The sequence below is a fragment of the Protomyctophum parallelum genome (assembly GCF_964188405.1).
Source record: "Protomyctophum parallelum genome assembly, chromosome: 7".
Taxonomy (NCBI): domain Eukaryota; kingdom Metazoa; phylum Chordata; class Actinopteri; order Myctophiformes; family Myctophidae; genus Protomyctophum; species Protomyctophum parallelum.
The window spans coordinates 4,727,626-4,747,385 of NC_139705.1; the positions used below are offsets into that span (position 1 = coordinate 4,727,626).

General features: G+C 45.7%; 1 protein-coding gene across 1 annotated transcript in view; it reads right to left on the minus strand.

The window, feature by feature from the left end:
• Positions 1–1,217: 1,217 nt before the first annotated feature.
• Positions 1,218–19,760, minus strand: part of atp2b3b (ATPase plasma membrane Ca2+ transporting 3b) — a gene marked incomplete at both ends in the record, with an annotated part of 60,181 nt that continues 41,638 nt past the window's right edge. The window contains 4 exons of the mRNA XM_083768839.1: positions 1,218–1,847; positions 11,851–12,033; positions 14,627–14,734; positions 19,331–19,542. Of these exons, the coding sequence (XP_083624965.1) occupies positions 1,218–1,847; positions 11,851–12,033; positions 14,627–14,734; positions 19,331–19,542 (1,133 nt within the window). The remainder of the gene's footprint in view (positions 1,848–11,850; positions 12,034–14,626; positions 14,735–19,330; positions 19,543–19,760) is intronic.

The following is a 19,760-nucleotide window of genomic DNA, read 5'->3' on the forward strand; positions in this document are numbered from 1 at the left end:
CTGACGACAAGAGGCCAAACAGTGAGACCCTTTTGGGTGGGGGATGGGAGAGCTGTGCAAGTTAAAAGTCTTTAATGCATGGAGCAAAACTGTATGTTTTATAGGCCTATACGCCTCAGTCTTCTATGAATCCAGGTCATTTCATGCTCTTTGCCACCATGTCAGAATAGAGTGGGCCCTTTGGGAGTATGTATGCGGAGGCTTTCACGGGGTTGGCCGGTCATGTTGGAGAAGCAATGGGCGACCACAAGACTAGCTCTCTGGTCTCTGTCGTCGCTGCTCAGACTTTGACACATTACTATACATTCTCTTATGTATTTACGATTAGGTTTAAATGAACAGTATCCATTGTTGCAAGTTCTGTTTTTTTGCAATTTTTTGTCACCCCCCCCCCCCCCCCAGAAGAGACAAGACAACACACATACAAACAGAGAAAGAGAGGAAGGAAAGCTAATAAAATGAAATAAATACATTATTTATTTTATAATAAAATAAATAAAAATGAGCAGATAAAACAAAATCCTGCATGAGGTCGAGAAGAATAAATAACACATGAACGTAATGAGAAGTAAACTGAAGAAGTACAAATAAATAGAAACATGGATGAAACTATAACCAACCACTCAAACCAAATAAATGAGACTGTGGTCTTTAAAGAAAGCACCAAGCATCACTTGTATCGCAAAGCGACATAGTGGTTTCAAAAGCTTTTAGAAAATAACTGGAGGAATTGTGATGAGAATGGCTGTGGGTATATAGGCAGACGAGAAACACCATCAGCTGGGGAACAGAAACAGAATGAGTCTGCCCCCTTTGGCCCCCAATGCCTCCTGGGATGTGTAGTAGAGTTGCAGATTCATCGTGTCCATCCCCCCCCCCCCCCCCCACATGTGAATGGAGGAGTCTATGTGGTGGGAGGAGTTACAGGAGGGTAAAGGGGGTGGGTGGAGGTATTTGGAGGGGAGGGGTCAGGCTTTGGGGCCTGGAGGGTGTCAAAATAGAGGGAAACTCTTAATGTTCTGCAAAGGAGCCTCCAAGGGGAAACGTCTTCAATTAAATTGTCCACCCCCTTGTCCCTCGCTCCTTCCTCGCTTTGAACTCTGGCGAGACAGACTTTACACTCCACCCCATCCACCCCCCCACACACACACACACACACACACACACACACACACACCTCTCCCCTGTTGACCACCACTCTCCCCCGTTAGTCTCAGTTATAAGGAGGTCTCTACGCAATAGAGGGTGGGGGCCGGCAGGCGAGGGAAAGAGGGCACAGGGTTGGCTAGCCTGTCCCTGTCGTGATAATGGAGATGGTGAAGGTGATGATGATGGTGGTAATAATGGGGCGGGTGGTGGGAGTTGTGGGGGTGGTGATGGTGGTGGTGGAAGGGATGGTAAGGAGGGCTCCGGTCGCTCTGACTCGCCGCGCCGCCGTCGCTTCTGTTCACCGCTGAACTGCCTCCGCCGCCGCCGCCGCCGCCGCCGCCGTTACTGCTGTTGCTGTTGTTGTTGTTCCTGTTGCACGGGGTCACCGGGAGGCTGTGCTGGCGGTAGGGGCGCGTGGGGCGGGTGCGAGTCGGGGGCGGGTGCTGCTGCTGCTGCTGGGCGGCGGCGGTGGGCGGGGGCGGCGGCTTGCGGAGGGCCGGGTGCAGGTGCTGGTTGTATCGGCTGAGCTCCGACTCGTCGTCCACGTCCGTGTCGTCGATCAGGGGGATGTTGTGGATGAGGTCGTTGATGAGGAACTCGGGGTGGGCCATGAAGTTGTGGACGGAGTTCCGGGACTCGGGCTTCTCGGTGGTCCGGCCCTCGTACAGCGAACTACGGAACGCTTTCACCACTCGCATCTGTGTGTCGTTGTGCCCGGGAGAGGAAAGGGAAAAGGACAAGGAAAAAAAGGGGGGGGGGGGGGGTATAGGGGAAGAGTGCGCGAAAGAAGATAGTGAGAAGGTGAGAAAGGTTAGAAGACGGTGTGTGTGTGTGTGTGTGTGTGTGCGTGTGTGTGTGTGTGTGTGTGTGGGGGGGGTCTAGGGAAACCCCCCCCCCAGACAGAGAGACAGACAGACAGACATACACGTCCTCCAGCAGACAAAAACAGTCTGACAGGGTGGATGCTCAGACCCAGGTGGCAACAATCCATGTTTCCTCTGAAGGTATCTCTGCACAGTACAATCCTTATAGGTCCATTTGGTTATATTTCGTAATATTTGTACACTCGCAAGGCCCTGACTGTCAGATGGTTGTTTTTTACTGGCTGTAGTGTGGGCATGTCAAAACAGTCTTTTATAGTTCATAGTTTTATTTTTGAGTGTCGACAGGAGTTAGAGACTATACCGAAATACAATGTGTGTAATGGCAGCTCGGCATTAACAGGTTATTTTTTGTCGTTGCAGTGTACAGTGTACGTTTGTGTTTTTAAGTGCATTTCCAAACGAAATAGGCAAAGGTCGGCACAGATCAGGGAAAAGAATAGATTTGCCTGTGAAACTACACTAGTCCTTTGCATTAGCTCGAGTCGCGACTTCAGCAAACATAAAACAATATGGGCGAGGAGAATTGGTACAAAAGTTCCTCGTTCTTTATGACGGCAAACTAGCCGAATATAAAGATAAGAGACATTTTGACACCTCACGTTATCCCACCTTTGACGTGAACAATTAAGTGGCCTCGCGTGACATGCATCTATTGACGTATAGCTTTCTATTGATCAGAGCCTTCAGAGTCACAAACGGAGAAATGAATGCTGGGAATATCACCGTGTCCCTTTCACCGGTGTGTAAGAATTTGGTCGGGTCACATTGCAATGCTGGCAAGTCTCTAAAGTATATTGTTGAGTACACATCTTAAAGAGGAACAACACCCTGTCAGTAAACTGCTGTACTATATAGGTAAGGTTGCACTAAAGGCTACATCCCAATCATGATGTAATAATTCCTTGCTTTACCATTGAAACATCATACTATTACATCACGATTAACACATAATGGCCAGCAGTGCAATCTAGTTGAACATAATATAGTGTGCGTTTTTCTTTTTAATAATGTGACTACGGGTGTATTTACTCTTTAAACAGCTGATTGTTTCGGAAAATCATCTCAGTCCTGACGCCAGAAATAAAGATGGGGATATATCAACGGATTCAATGTTTTTTTTACAAAGTGTCCACCTGAGCCTGTGCATCTCAAAACAAGACCAAAATATATATAAAATATAGATTATAGATATAGAGTTAATGGACACACGTTGTCAGTTCAGAGTTCCACCGGAACCAAAGCATTCAGGAGCCACCATCACAAACACCACAAAAGCTGCACGACATTCATATCATACACACATATACAGTCTGCATGTGTGTGTGTGTGTGTGTGTGTGTGTGTGTGTGTGTGTGTGTGTGTGTGTGTGTGTGTGTGTGTGTGTGTGTGTGTGAGTGAGTGAGTGTTTTTGGGCGTGCGACTGTGCATGTTTGGTTGGAAGGGGTTGGTTGCTGTTTGGGACAGAGGGTGTAAAATCAGTGGAAATACACTTGCATGGAACACAACGCACACACGCACGCACGTGTACACACACAGACACACACACACACGCACGCACGTGTACACACACGCACACACACGCACACACACACACACACACACACACACACAGATATGGATGTTTTATTAAAACAGATTGAGGAAGGAATGGCGACTGTGTTGGTTGGAAGCATGATGAAAAGTAAAGTGGAATGAACTTATAGCAATGGAACACAACACAACACACACACGCACGCACACAAGGAACGCACGCACACACGCATACACACACACACACACAGTGACATACACACACACACACAGACACACACAGAGAGAGCGCAAGATGGGGTGAGTCAGTCACTTAGCCATTCCACTGGCACTGACAAACACGCGCGCACACACACACCCACGCGTGCGTGCGTGCAAAATGTACTGTAATGTGGCCATGCAGCAGTGAAGGATGATTGATGATGATGATGATGATGGCAATAATGATGATGAAGCTGCTTTTGGGGAAATTAATAATAAAAAATAAGAATAGTGGCATCACAGAGAAATCACGGGTTAGGACCATTGTGGGATTGTGGGTTAGCTCGTTAGAAAATTGCATGTGATTTTGCTGAATGGTTGGAGCGCAGCTTGTCACATATAGAGAGGAAGTTATAGCGGACATGCTGAATCACACCATTCTCAGTCGAGCCCACACGCACGCACGCACGCACACACACACACACACACACACACACACACACGCACACGCACGCGCAGAGTGAGGTTCATGGGTGCATTTCAAGGTGCTATGCAGTGTTTGTGTGCATAATAATCACATTCTGTTGTCATGGCAGCGTGTCGGTCCATGCACGCACCCGCTTCCCCAAGAAGAAGAAGCGTTGTCCAAATGCAAACCAACAGACAGACGGGCGCACACACACACACACACACACACACACACACACGCTGGCAGAGCCATAGATGGAGACAGTTTGGCCATGGTGGTAGTTTTGCGATGACAGCGATATAGGACAACCAACTAGAATCCAAAGTATGGATTATGAACGGATGAATGAAATATATACAGTATACTGTATATAGTCCGGCAACAGGATGAGAAGCCCAATACTGCAGTTGGCCAAACTAGGAGTATGCTGTCTCTATATATGGCTCTGGCATACATTATGACTGACAGACTGACGGACAGACAGACAGACAGACAGACAGACAGACAGACAGACAGACAGACAGACAGACAGACAGACAGACAGACAGACAGACAGACAGACAGACAAGCAGTAGGTTCAGTGCTTATCTGTTTTTCCAAAGAGCCTGTCAGATGATAGAAAAACACCTCATGCAGACTGCAGAAGGTTCCAGAATGATATACTTGCTCACTTTTGTTTTCATGTTTGGTTTGTTTTCATTTTGTCTCCATGGTAAAGCGGTAAACATTCGAGTATATGACGCCCACGGTGTGACCTGCAGAGCTAGAGGCCATATGTAGCCCAGGGCACTGCCGAGTTTGTTTTTATTTCTCTTTTTCTCACTTTTATTTCTCTGTCTCTCTTTGCTCTCGCTCTCTCTCTCTCCCCCTCCCCTCCCCCTCCCTCAGCTGTTTTCAGTATAGTGCATGATTGAATACTTTGATGGTTAAATTACCAGAAGCATTATAAAGAAGGCGTTCAGAGAAGTAGGAGGCTTGCTGTGTGCAAAACACAGGCTGATGAGAAATAACAGCAACACAACCGTGGACAGAAAGAAGCTGTATACGTGAGGTAGATTAGTGGTTCTCAACCTTTTTGGGTGGCGACCGTGACCCCCAAAATAACTATTATTATTAAATATTTGAACTGGGGACCCCCAACCCTGAGTTGAGGCATTACATTTAGCTTAATCGTCTATTTTCTTTTGCCTCTTTCTTATATTAGGCAATTTTACAATTTGGCCGCACTGTTTGACCAGTTTTCATAGTATCCTTTGTTGATTACACGTATGATGTAGTAAATGGTCTTTTTTTCTTTTCTTTCTTTTGGTGATAGCATTATGTTATGCTTTAGCTATTGAAAAATAGCAGATCTACAAGCTCATAGCGCGCCACTTAGGAGCTTGTAGGTCTGCTATTTTTGAAAAATCAAAGAAGGACTGACATAGAAACATAGCTTTTTCAGAAAACTGTCCAGATGTAGAAGACATTTTTAGAATCTGATCTCAGGTCAAAATGGGTTAAAAAGGTCTTAAAAAGTCCTTGAATTGTCACTTCACTGTCATCTGGGGACCCCTGTTACACAGGTTGAGAACCACTCAGGTAAATAACTCCAGTTCCCCCACCCGCCCCATCTTCCCCATAGCTTTACACTTAACCCATTCTGACCTGAGATCAGATTCATAACGAGGTTTCCGCTGGACACACACTGGTCTGATGAACCCATTCTGACCTGAAATCAGATTCTAAAAAATGTCAGTCGTTCTTCGATTTTTCAAAAAATAGCAGACCTACAAGCTCGTATCGCGCCACTCGGTGGCGCGATATGAGCTTGTAGATCTGCTATTTTTCAATAGCTAAAGCATAACATGATGCTGACACCAAAATGGGTGCCCGGTCAGAATGGGTTAATTCGCTCGCCCCAAAACATCCGATCTACAAGCTCACAAACGTGCTACTGTCACATATCTTTGAGCTTCAAATTTTCCAGCGAGCGGCACGGTCATACCACAAAGTATAATTCAGCCGTTAAAATGACTATTGAAGCTTCGGAGATATAGCCGTGCACCAATAGCATTATAGCAATGATCTCTCCTCAGTTGCCGTTCCCTGGCCAAGTCTGCTTTTTTCACACACAAAACACTGACGGAGAAAAATACACAACAGAGCTCTCCTGCTTTAACATGGAGGACTGTAGAGTAAGCAAAGAAACAGGGGAAAGGTTTTTATACTCAACCCACATCCTACCAACCCTCGTGAGAAACATTTAACTAGATATCCAGAAACAAAGTTATATACCGACAGCATGTCGCAGGTTTGAATCCCGATCGAGACAACCTTTCCTGCGTGTCCATCTCTCTCTCTCTCAACCCCCTATTTCCTACTAACTAATAAAGGCAGAAAAAGACCCAAAAATATAAAGAAAATAAATAAATGAACAAATTAAAAAAATAAAGAACAAAATAAATATAAGTTTTTCTATTTTTGAAAATCAATTATGTTTGGCGAGGGGCATCTTAACTGCTGCACACTGACTCAGACGAATCATATAGTCACCACTACTCCCAAAGGCCTATTCTGAGCTAGGAAAAAAAACGAAAAACAAAAAAACAAAGAAAGAAAAAGAAAACTGATGTCTGATGCTTCCCCATAAACAGAACAATTTCGACTTGAACTGAACTTATCTGAGTTGAAATGTACATGGAAAAGGTTAGGTGTATGTGTTCCCTAACGGCTGAATGGATTATTTTGTAAATCCTCAATCCTGATTGCCTTATACTCTGGCCTGAACTTGAAACGTGACATGAATGTTAATTGAAGGATCTAATCCGTGCCACATTTAATTCCAAGTTAAATGCTTTAAATGCCATTTACCACTTTCCTAAAGCATTCATTTGCTTATTCACCATCGGAAACTGAGTCACAAGACCATCGATCGCTTAAGGTCTAAATGAAAACATTTCACACAGTTGAGTAATAGATTCAACAACCACATCTGTGGACTGTGGGAGTGGGAGTCAAAAATCTGCCACCTGGACAAAGTGAAGTGTCACTGCAATTGGATGCTGTGTTCATGCTTTGAGGTATTTTGTTCAAAACCGACCACCACCAAACTTTAGATTCCAATCAGGATGGAATATGAATAATCGGACAGATCCGTCTTGATCACCTGATTATTATGATACGATTTGCGTGGTGTTTGGACAAAATCTATAGGAGTTATATAATAATGTGAGAAACGGGAAAGAGGTCTGGCTTCCCGGTATAGTTTGTGTGCACAGTTTCACGTCGATCTGTGCCGGAGATGTAGTTGTCCAACAGACTGACTGACGGACGGACACACACATGGACAGACGGACGGACGGACAGACAGATAGGGGGGGGAGGGGGGGTCACACCTTTGGCCCTGGCAGAGACAATAACAAAAGGGGTTGGGGCCGGGGATGCTAACTTGAAACCATTTAAACACTTTGTCGATCCCTTCGTCCCTGCCTTTGTGCAGTGCTATAGACTGGAGTCGCTAATAGGCCTATACAGAGCTTTATGCTTGGACTCTGGTGTCTATGAGTTCTATGGACAGTGTGGCCTGTATGCGATACGTGAAGCCATCGATAGTGTCTGCAGAGGAGGGGAAACAAAGATAGCATGGTGGTGTCAGCGCGGTGCCCGTGTGAGTCTGTCTGCATCTACTCTACACCTACTGATGATAGCATGGTGAGAAGCAGGGGAGGGGTAAGTAAGGAGAAGCAACTCAGGAGACACAGTGACTATACGGATGAGACAAGTAAATGAAGAGACAGCTCAAACACACAAACACACAAACGCACACGCGCACACACACACACACACACACACACACACACACACACACACACACACACACACACACAGGTTCACACACACACACACACACAGGTTGACACATACAGGTTCACACATTCGCACACAGACAGAGGAACATGAAACACACATCAGGGACCAGTCTCATCTGCGTCAGCTTTGCCATGCGCAACACGCACACCCGCAAGCACACACGCACTCATATGCAGACACACGCACACCCGCAAGCACACACGCACTCACATACAGACACACTCATATACAGACACACGCAGAACTGACATAAAACTAAAATAGTAAAAAAAAATGGACGGGAAATTAAGGATGGTTTGACACTGTCCCACTAAGGAAGTGAAAGGATGTATAGTTGAAAGAAGAATGAGGGAACACAATAAAAAATATATACATATTTAAAGAATTAAAAAAAAAAAAGAAGAGAAACGTTACTAAAAAAGGAATCTTATCAATATGCTACACCAGGAGCCTGTATTTAGATCTGGTTCAAATCTAAATACATTCAGAATCTCTAACAAAACACCATCTCTACTCAAGGATTAACAGATCACAACACAGTTCACACGTCTCTGTTGCCTTCAAGTCAACTTGGGAAACCTGCAACATCTCCCGAAAAGTACAGAGGAGAAAGTGATAACTGTGATGGAAAGACAGAGAGAGAGAGAGAGAGAGAGAAAGGGAGGAAGAGGAGTTTGGAGACATCGGGGAGAGGCGAGAGAGCCAAACTTGCCAAATCAGAGAGCTGTAGAATGCTGTTATGGGAGAGCAAGACAACAAATTGGCAACAAACTATAAAATGAGAGGCATAGAGGCAGAAGAATGGCTTGAAGAAGGGCCCAGTGCGACAGATACTTGATACTTCAATGTGCGACAATCTCAGAAACAGCAGCTGTAGTATCACTGGGCGTTTTATATATACTCGAAGGTTTACAGTTAAATGGAGCGTTTTGCATAAAGCCATGTGGAAAGCCATTTGTGTCGTGATGAGTATATGCATTCTATATACAGCACAGTGTACAATCAAATCGTATTAGGCTGGTCGTTTGGTTTAGTTTTTTTTTTCAAACTCAGGAGATGTTAATTAATTAATTCTATAACATTGCTATAATCACACACGTCAATCTTATCACACCACTTAAGGTGATTTTGTACAACAGTATATAGCCAACCGTAGTAGTAACCATGCTTGACCTTCATGAACAGACAGGAAGTTTACATAATGGTGCAGGAAGAAGGAGGTGTCATTCTCCTTCTCTGATCTTTTGGGCCCCGTGTCAACTATTTGTTGACCATTTTTACATTTTTGTTCTTCTCGTCTCAGTGTTCTGCAGTCCCTCTCATTTGAATATTTGTTAAACTCCGTTAACCCATTCTGAACGGGCACCCATTTTGGTGTTGGCATCATGTCATGCTTTAGCTATTGAAAAATAGCAGATCTACAAGCTCATAGCGCGCCACTCGGTGGCGCGATATGAGCTTGTAGATCTGCTATTTTTGAAAAAAAAAATCGAAGAACGACTGACATTTTTAGAATCTGATCTCAGGTCAGAATGGGTTCGTCAGACCAGCGTGTGTCCAGTGGGAAACCTCGTATGAATCTGATCTCAGGTCAGAATGGGATAATTGAAAACGTTTTCCACCTCGGGACACCATCAGGGGCCTCTTTAAGACAGAAAGAGAATGACAGGTTCTCTCCCCCCACCCCCCCCCCCCCCCCCCTCCCAACACCATTTAACATAGAACAGAAACTCCAGGCTGGGGAATGGACTAGGTCTAGGACCAGACCAGACCAGACCAGACCAGACCAGACCAGTAAGGACCAGGACAGATCCGTCCGGGACTGGGGTGCTGTTTGATAAGGAGAGTAGAGAGGAGAGGAGACAACACACGCACACATATACGAGCAGCGAGCCACAACCATTAAGTATTACTGCAGTCAACGTGCCGTGCAGAAGTGTATGTGTGTGTGTGTGCGTGTGTGCGTGCGTGTGTGCGTGCGTGCGTGCGTGCCCAGGAGAAGGAAGATGAATGCATGCATGTATACAGTATATGTTTTGCGTATAGTATATGTCCTTCATTGTGGTCACTGTCCGTGCGTATTTAATGCATATATCTCTATGTCAACGGTTTTCATGTGTACGGGCGCGTTCGGCTGACTCACTCCCAGGAGCGGGGCTGGTATTGGCTGTGGCGGTGGAGAGAGCTACATGAGAGGGGGTAGAGAGTGTGTTTACGTCGTGGAGTTGTTGACTGAGCACGGAGGAGCGCCGCCTCGCCACCGCGGCGCCCTGAAACGAACTGCTTCGTTTGAACGTGCGCGCTACCTCCATCTGCAGGGCAGAGACAAAACAGCAACACGTACGTACTTAGCGAAGGGGGTTGGAAGAAGTATAGGTCTGGTGTGTGTGTGTGTGCGTGTGTGTGTGCGTGTGTGTGTGTGTGTGTGTGTGTGTGTGTGCCTGTACTGTAGGTGTATGTGACCTATATATTTAATATAGATGTACATTCAGGGGTGTGTGTGCGTGCGTGTGCGACGTGCGTGTGCATATGTGCGTGTGCGTATTGCAAATGTATACTTTTAGATGCACCTACAGGGATGTGTGTGTGCACGTGTGTGTGTGTGTATGTGTGCGTGCGTGCGTGCATGCGTGCGTGCGTGTGCGTGCGTGTGTGTGTGCGTGTGTGTGTTTGTGTTTATCCACACTCTCAGACAAAGCCCTTCTGATGGAGATTTTTGCACATTTCCAAAACAAGAGGCACTTTTACTGGCATGTAAAAACAGTGTGAGAATCGCGCAGTCGGGAGCATCTGTATTTATCCTATCTCATAGGCTATACAAACACAGGTATGTGTGCACTGCTCAAAGACACCCTGCACAACCATAGACACTTTCACGCAAGTATAGGATTTATTTGTCCCTCTCTTTTCACAAAATGTCTAAAAATATCAGTTGTTATATACAGTGGAGTTATAGAGACTTGAGAGACGTTGAGCTGAACAGAACAGTTTAGCTGTGTTTGGAGAGAAGTGGAATCATTACGTTTGGCACAAAGTCAAAGTCAGTTCAAACAGAAAGAAAGGAGAGAGAGAGAGAGAGAGAGAGAGAGAGAGAGAGAGAGAGAGAGAGAGAGAGAGACATTCTAGGTTTTGAAAGACAGAGGAATAATTATGCAAATATACAGCTGGTTATATGCTTATCTGTCAAACACAAAGAAAGGCACATTATCTAATACAGCTAAAAAGCATGATAACAGATGTGTTGTTGTTATTATTCTTATTATTTCATTCCAAAAGGCTCTCCCTTTTGCTTCATGTTGGCATCTAAAAAGGCCACGATGTGTCGGTACTAGACATAGTCCCAATTATTGTCCACTGCAATTTGCAGTACTCGTTCTTGACGTGTCTGTAATTTGCTTTGTGTATAGGCCTATACCACATGGCCATTTGAAGTATGCCACTTCTCATTAACAACCTGATGTCTCACATTTCCATTTCAACAGGATAGGAGTGACTCAGGGTGATGTCTGATGAACCCATTCTGTACGGGAACCCCTTTCTGGTGTTTTAAGCATTATGTTATACTTTAGCTATTGAAAGATAGCAGATCTACAAGCTCATAGCTATGGACTTGTAGGTCTGCTTTTTTTCAAAAATCGTGAAAATTTGCCTTTTTTGAGAACCACTGATACAGAAACATAAGGTTTTTCAAGAAAACTGTCGAAGGATTTCGAAGACATTTCTTCTACATGTCGACGTCAGGCCTATAAATGGGGATAACAGTACCTGGGTCTGGATGCGGTTGAGGCCTCTGAACCAGAGGATCTGTCCACGGCGCAGCTCTCGTTCGGCACAGTCGATCTCCTCCTCGTCGTCCGCCATCTCCTCCTCCTCCTCCCCCGCGGGCTCCAGGCCTAGCCCCGCCTCTTTCAGGCACGGCAGTCGCTCGGTCGGCACCGAGGTGACCACCTGTCGGCCGCGGGTCACATGACACGGGAATGGTTTTCAGGTGGACAGACAGACAAGGTCCAATTATCCTAATTAACCCAATGTCCAAATAACTGCCACATTCTGTAACCCTATAGCAGAGACACTGAACACAGTCAGGTAACTCACGAATAGATTGAGTTATAGGAGAATAGATTGGGCGGCGCAGTCCCGCCCCCCCTCGAGAGACCCGGGAAATATTTTTTATTTTCCTCATAGGCTTTTCAGAAAGTATTTATTTGAAGACGAAGAATTAGAAAGTAGAAAAAAACACTTTCTTTTGTTGTTTTTCTTCTTTGTAATTATTTGTTTGGTCCAAAATATTGTTGTTTGTTGTCATGATTTGCCACGACTCGAGTCGGCTTCGTGCGACGCTTAAATAAATACTTTTTGAAATGTCTACGGGGGAAAATGCATTGGGATTCATTTCCTGGGCCTGGCGTCGTCATGAAAGGGGGCGGGACTGCGACGCTCTATAACAGCACATAACAACTACCAGCAACCATATGCAGAAGGAAGGCGGGAAGAATGCAGTCTTATACCGTTACTGTATAGGTGTGCTTAAATACCCCGCCCGATTGGTCTGCTGATTGCCACATATCAGCGTATATGTGGGTCTCGCAAACGCTGTATACAACCACATAGTAATGCAGCGTATTAACCCAATCGAGTATATCTGACTGAACTAACTCCGCTTAGCTTAGCTACGTATCATTAGAATAGAATAGAATAGATCAATAGAACAATACAACAGCATTCAAATCCCCCTATATAGGCTATAATGGAAAACGTATAAGCTCGCCACGCGGAACACGGCATAGACCCACTGCACGCGGCCTCTGACGTCACTTATACACCTCCGTGTTTCTCCGCCGGACGGACGCCATTAAAATAGCGCCGTCCGCAAATCGACAGGCCTATATAGGGTCTGCCAAAATCTCCCGGAGGGGGCGTTAACATATGTGTCACGTGGTAGCGGCCGCCATGTTGGCAGGCATTTCTGCTTTGTTTACAGTCAGCGGCCATCCGTGTGCGTTCTAACACCAGAGGGAGTTCAACGAGCTCGTTCCTGGCGACAACACAGTGAGCCAACACCAGGATGGAAAGAAAAAACGTCGGCCTCGACATACCTTGCTTACAAGGACAAGCTTAACTTTGAGGAAAGGGAGCGTTACCTCAACAAAATCAAGGATATTGACGTTCTCGACCCATATGAACACACTGACTGATCTTCTACCACCACTAATGCGACTACATTTAATGCTTGTCCTTGTAAGGTATGTCGAGGCCGACGTTTACCCAGGGTAACTGGACTAAGGAAAGGAAAGGTACTATGTTTACCCAGGGTAACTGGACTAAGGAAAGGAAAGGTACTATGTTTACCCAGGGTAACTGGACTAAGGAAAGGAAAGGTACTATGTTTACCCAGGGTAACTGGACTAAGGAAAGGAAAGGTACTATGTTTACCCAGGGTAACTGGACTAAGGAAAGGAAAGGTACTATGTTTACCAAGGGTAACTGGACTAAGGAAAGGAAAGGTACTATGTTTACCCAGGGTAACTGGACTAAGCTTCAGATTTCAGATACTTGTTTACAGCCAGGCCCTGCTTATTTCATAGAACATTTCATGGTAGTGGTTCAATGCCTTGTCCAAGGGCACTTCAGCGGTGGTAATTTGTAACGTGTCGGACCGCTGATTCGAGCTGGCGACCTTCCGGTATCAAGACCGCTCCGCAATCCGTTCGGCCACCGCTGCCACTTCGGAGGAGTCGAAACCATAATAACCCGCGGCCTATAGTGTCTGCGTGTGCCGCAGCACAGACACAACGCTGTCCAGGGCGCTGCATGCCGCTGTGTCAAACTCTGGGACTCTAAAGGTTTGGACTAACCCCTAAATCGGACATTATTTATCTGCCTGCAGTAGCCACTGTGATTGGTTTTATTACTGTACGCTAAATCCCAAACCATCCATCGATCTTCAACCGCTTATCCGTAGTCAGGTCGCGGGGGCAACAGCTCCACCAGCGAGCTCCACACTTCCCTGTCCAGAGCAACATTAATAACTTCCTCCTGGGGATCCCCACACGTTCCGAGTCCAAGTGAGTCCATGTGTTCCCTCCATCTGCGCCTTGACAGCCCTGCGGTCGCTCCCCAAACCCAAAGTTACATCTGACTTGCCTAAACATACAGATCCGTACGGGCCTGTTACTTAAACTACAGTGCAGTACACACACTATTTACCCTGGGTGTCTTACGATGTGTATAGCCATCCCTTACTACTATGTGAAGGGCACAATACTGGGTTTAAAAACACCGCTGAAACATGAAGTGGAGGCTGTCAAATCCGCGCAATTTCCTTCTTCCCATATTGCGCCGCAACGTAACTTGGATGAGCCGCCCGCCCGCCACCAAAGGGCGGTGCAATTCTAGTAGAATACAATACAATAGAATTGTATGTGTAAGAGAAAATGTTCCCCTTATAGCTTTGCCTGCGGAGAGGGGGGAGAAAGTGTCTGTTTACTGTAAACAGACTATGCTGGATCAGCATGTGCCCGTTTGTCTCTACAGTACTTACCTGCCCCCAGAGCAGCTCTCCAACTCCCACAAACAGGCACCAGAGCCACTGCTCCACATTAAGAGGGGCACAGCTGAAGGGCTTCCCTCCCCACTGCACGATCACGATCTGTAAGCAGGAGAAACACAGGGAGAGAGAGAGACGTCGTTACGGTTCTGCTTGCACCTGTGTACCACAGCTGTAGAGTATGAGACAGTAACGATGAGCATCTTTAGGGAACGCTTCTCCTCGTTATTGCCAGGACAGCTTGCAACGTGGACAATACGGCTGCTAAAACCTTGTACTGTACACACAAGTTACACAACACACAGTGTACATGCCCCTACACACTCACAGTCAACAGGAACATTTACAGGGAAATGTACTTCAATAGTCAACGTTGAGGACCCACTTAAAGTGATTTCATTTAATTCAAATATATATATTTTTTTTCTTCTTTTGAGTGGTGCAACCACTCCAAAGAACAGCAATGTCTGCGTTGTTCACCTATGTGTCCGCCTATGTATGTGACGTTAATGAGCACGAGTATGACTATTAGTACCAGTAGGGGCGCTGTTGTGCCAGAAACAGAGAGAGAGATAGTGCTGTACTGTTGCCTGCTAATGAGAGAGAGAGAGAGAGAGAGAGGAGGGGGGGGGGGGGGGGGGAGAGGGGAGTTGCACCACTCAGTTCACACGGGTGTGATTTTTTTATTTATAATCCTCCGTATACTGAGTGTGCTGACCATTATAAGAAGTTCCTCCCTGTCCCCAGTTAACCCTTCCAGTTGACTGCAGCATATTGAATTGAATGCCATCAAAGTCGTACGATTTGTCACACACGTTACCGCAGTGAAATTTGTTCTCAGCATTTGACCCATCTCTTGGAGCGGTGAGCCGCAGCCACGGAGCGGAGGGGTGCAGCGTGCGCCGCGCTCGGGAATCATTTGATTAGTAGATTTGACCCCCCAATCCAACCCTTTGTTGCTGAGTGTCAAGCAGGAAGGCATTGGGTCCCATTTTTACAGTCTTTTGGTATGACCCGGCCGGGGATCGAACCCCGACCTCCCAGTCTCAGGGCGGACACTCTAACCACAAGGCCACTGAGCTGGTTCAGCAATGTTACCTATACAGTACCTGGCCTGTTTGAATGCCACCTGAAGACTTGTTACATTGCATGTGTGCCTTTATACTTCCCTCCCAACTGTCTCATCGTTTACAAAGATGCTAATAGAAATGGAGAGATAGTCGTGAAGTAAGTCTTCGTGGAAGTTTGGGGCAACACAAATGAAACGCATGAATGAAAGGCCCATAGTGTCCCTTATGCAAAAAGTTCAGTTGGCATGCTGTTGGAGGTCCCTCAATGTTGTTTGATCATTTCTTTGTAATGATTAAGCATAATTTAAATGATTTAAATATACTAAACAAAAAAGCACTTGCACTTTTTACATAACAAAATACTATACACTTAAAACTGATGGTCATATTGGACCACAGCGCTGAAGTGCTTAGATAACATTTACATTTTCAGCGAGAAACGGCCTGTTGAAGCCACGCCACCTGTCTTAATAGTCAGGATCAGAGGAAACACTTGAATGTGAAGTCAGTTGGGATGCATCGAATTACATCAAAATATTTGTTGAAGGTTACTAACACATAAAAAGAATATGTAAAGACGTGACTCGGCCTGTTATAGCGCCACCATGAGGCTGATTTAAAAAGAATGTCAAGTGGCATTACTTCCTCAGTGGAAGTGGGAATATTATAATATGTGTCCACAGTTTCACCACACCTGGACGCTGCGTTCATGATTTGTGGCATTTTGTAAGAAACGGGCCACTCCTGAAAACGTTGGAAGGCATTCTTATCAGGGTGAAATATGAGAAATCAAACGCCGGTCTTGATCACATGACTATAGAGATCATGTGCACCAATTTGCGTGAGATTTGGATACAATCTGAAGGAGTAATATATATTAAAAAAAAAGGTTTTCCATAAATAGGCCTTCTGGCGGCGCTATAAAGAGTAGATGTGGAAAGATGCAGGTCAAAGGTTTTTCCTTGGCCTCTAGGGACTGTGCATACAAAGTTTTACACAGATCGGTAAAAACAACACCAATGGGCCATGCAACATTTTTCAATTGGCATTTTGTTCTGCGGCTTAGTGGGAATGTGCATGAAATAATTATATGTCAAATATGAACGACCCGAGAGAAAGAGAGAGAGAGAGAGAGAGAGAGAGGGAGAGAGACTGTGTACCAATTTGCGTGATATTTGGACAAAATATGTATAGGAGTACTGTCAAAAAAATGTGTGTTTGTAAAAATCGGCCTCCTGGTGTATAACAGGCCCATGTGAACAACTTGGGGCAGAGGTTAATCTCTGGCATTGTGTGCAGAGTTTGGCTGTGATCAAGCCAGCGGTGCCAGAGATTAGCTGTTCACAGACGGACGGACACACACACACACACACACGGACGGACGGATTGACAGAGTGCTAACCCATTCTGACCTGAGATCAGATTCATACGAGGTTTCCGCTGGACACACACTGGTCTGATTAACCCATTCTGACCTGAGATCAGATTCTAAAAATGTCAGTCGCTCTTCGATTTTTCAAAAATAGCAGATCTACAAGCTCGTATCACGCCACTCGGTGGCGTGATATGAGCTTGTAGATCTGCTATTTTTCAATAGCTAAAGCATAACATGATGCTGACACCAAAATGGGTGCCCGTTCAGAATGGGCTAAACATACTGTAGCCTACTCTCCCCCATGCCTTCGGCCTTCGGTGGAGACAATAAGTGCTTCTGGATTGGTCAACTATGAGGAGTGGGAAAAGACATCGGAGCGGTTTCCCAAATATTATATATATATTTATATATCAAATATTATTCAATTAAATTTCAGAATTGTAGACCTGAAACCTGAGGCCTACCATACCAGGCCTCAGGCCTGAGGCCTATACCATTGCATGGCACATTATATGCACGGAATGTCTATGTTCAGTCTTACACCATATGCGTTTGGGAAAACCGGGCCGATCGTGTGTATAGGGACCTCTGAAATGATGTGAGGCAACGAAGCTGGCAATAACTGCAGTGCAAACACTCAATGTAAGCTTATACATGTTAATTCTATAATGACATTCCCAAAATATATAGACGTCACGTCGCGCCAGGATGAAAATGTCCAAGAGCTATATTTCCACCGTAGTGACTGTATTGTACTGTATACAACATGGTCAATAGTTTCCACGCGACACTCAGACTACTCTGTTTTGAAATACATTTTGAATGCGATCATTCAACATCAGGAAATAACCCATTCTGACCGGGCACCCATTTTGGTGTCAGCATCATGTTATGCTTTAGCTATTTAAAAATAGCAGATCTACAAGCTCATATCGCGCCACCGAGTGGCGCGATACGAGCTTGTAGGTCTGCTATTTTTTGAAAAATCGAAGAACGACTGACATTTTTTAGAATCTGATCTCAGGTCAGAATGGGTTCATCAGAACAGTGTGTGTCCGGCGGAAACCTGGTATGAATCTGATCTCAGGTCAGAATGGGATAAACAAGGCTTATCGGAGTGACAGTGTCACCACAACATAAATACAGTGCGGTCATACATTTCTACACGCATATTGTAATTCTATACCCGTCTCTCTCTCTCTCTCTCCTTTCCTCTCAGTCCGTCTCACCTCTTGTGCCATTCATTCTCTCTCTCATTCCCTTCTTTTTTTTTTACTCGTCCTCTGCGTGGCAAAAGGTCTCTGGTGCCATGGGAACAGGCTGGAGCTAATCACAGATTAACTGAAAGGAGCAACCACAGACTTCTGTCCTTTTCTCTGTAAATGGAAGATTCCAACAACTCCACTCCACGCGCACAGGGGAGGATTATCCAACGGGCCTGTAGTTGGGCCCGGGCCCAGGGGCCCCTGAGCTATAGGGGGGGGGCCCTTGAGCTTGAGCATCCGCGTGACCGCGAAGAGGCTCAAGCTCAGGGGCCCCCCCAAAAAAGGGGTAACAGTGAATAGCAGTGACACACACGGTCCTCGTCACTGTTATTAACCCATTTAGGCCATTCTAAATCCTGACAGTTTTCTGAAATACCTATGTTTCTAGGCCTATATCACTCAATATTTCATGTCAAGGACTCCAAAAAAGATATGTAATAAATAAATAAAAAGTTCCAGGGGCACCCCCAGAAGCAAAGATTTGAGTTAAAATCGGTCGCTCTGAAAGAATATTCCAAGGTTTGTGCCCCATTTTCACGATTTTTCAAAAATCTACAAGCTCATAGCGCGCCACTCGGTGGCGCGCTATGAGCTTGTAGATTTTTGAAACTACCTACGAGCTTGTAGGTCTGCTATTTATAAATAGCTAAATTATAACATAATGTATAAAACACCAACCCCGTCCTGAATGGGTTAACAATGTGCTAATTAATTTGTGTCAATAATATAACCCCAAAAGTCCTAAACCTTTGGCTGTTTATTATTTTTAAGCAATCTCTTGCTGTAAATCTGAATATTGCAGGCCTATATACACGTGTACAGACAGTATGCGCCACGTCGGAAAGGAGGGGGGAAAAAAAGCTACGGGGGGTGGGGGGACCTTTTGAATGACGGTGGCCCAGGGGCCCATCATTTTCCAGATCCGCCTATGAACGCACGTCGCACGCACACAGACAAACCCCTCCCCCCACACACAGCGTGACTGTACCTGAATGAGGAAGGTCCCGAGGACGATGGAGCAGAAGATGGGGTTGCGGAAGATCCCGTCGAAGACGTTGCGCTCGCCGTGGATCTTGCGCGCGTTGATCTCGTTGAAGAGCTGCATGAGCACGAAGGTGTTGAAGATGATGGTGTAGTGCTCGGACGGCGGGGAGTGGAGCGGCGCGTTGCGGCCGCAGTCGATGTTGAAGATGTGCTCGCCTGGCGGGGGGGGGGGGGGAGAGGAGTGAGGGGAGAGGACATGGTCTCTTTCATTAGTGGTAGTTGCGGGAAGGGGTTGCAGCAGTTTTCCGTAGTGTAGTGGTTATCACGTTGGCCTCACAACGCGAAAGGTCCCCGGTTCGAAACAGGGCGGAAACATGCTTGGTTGAGACCTTAGAGTATATATGAATAGAGACGGCACCCAGAGGAAACCCTGA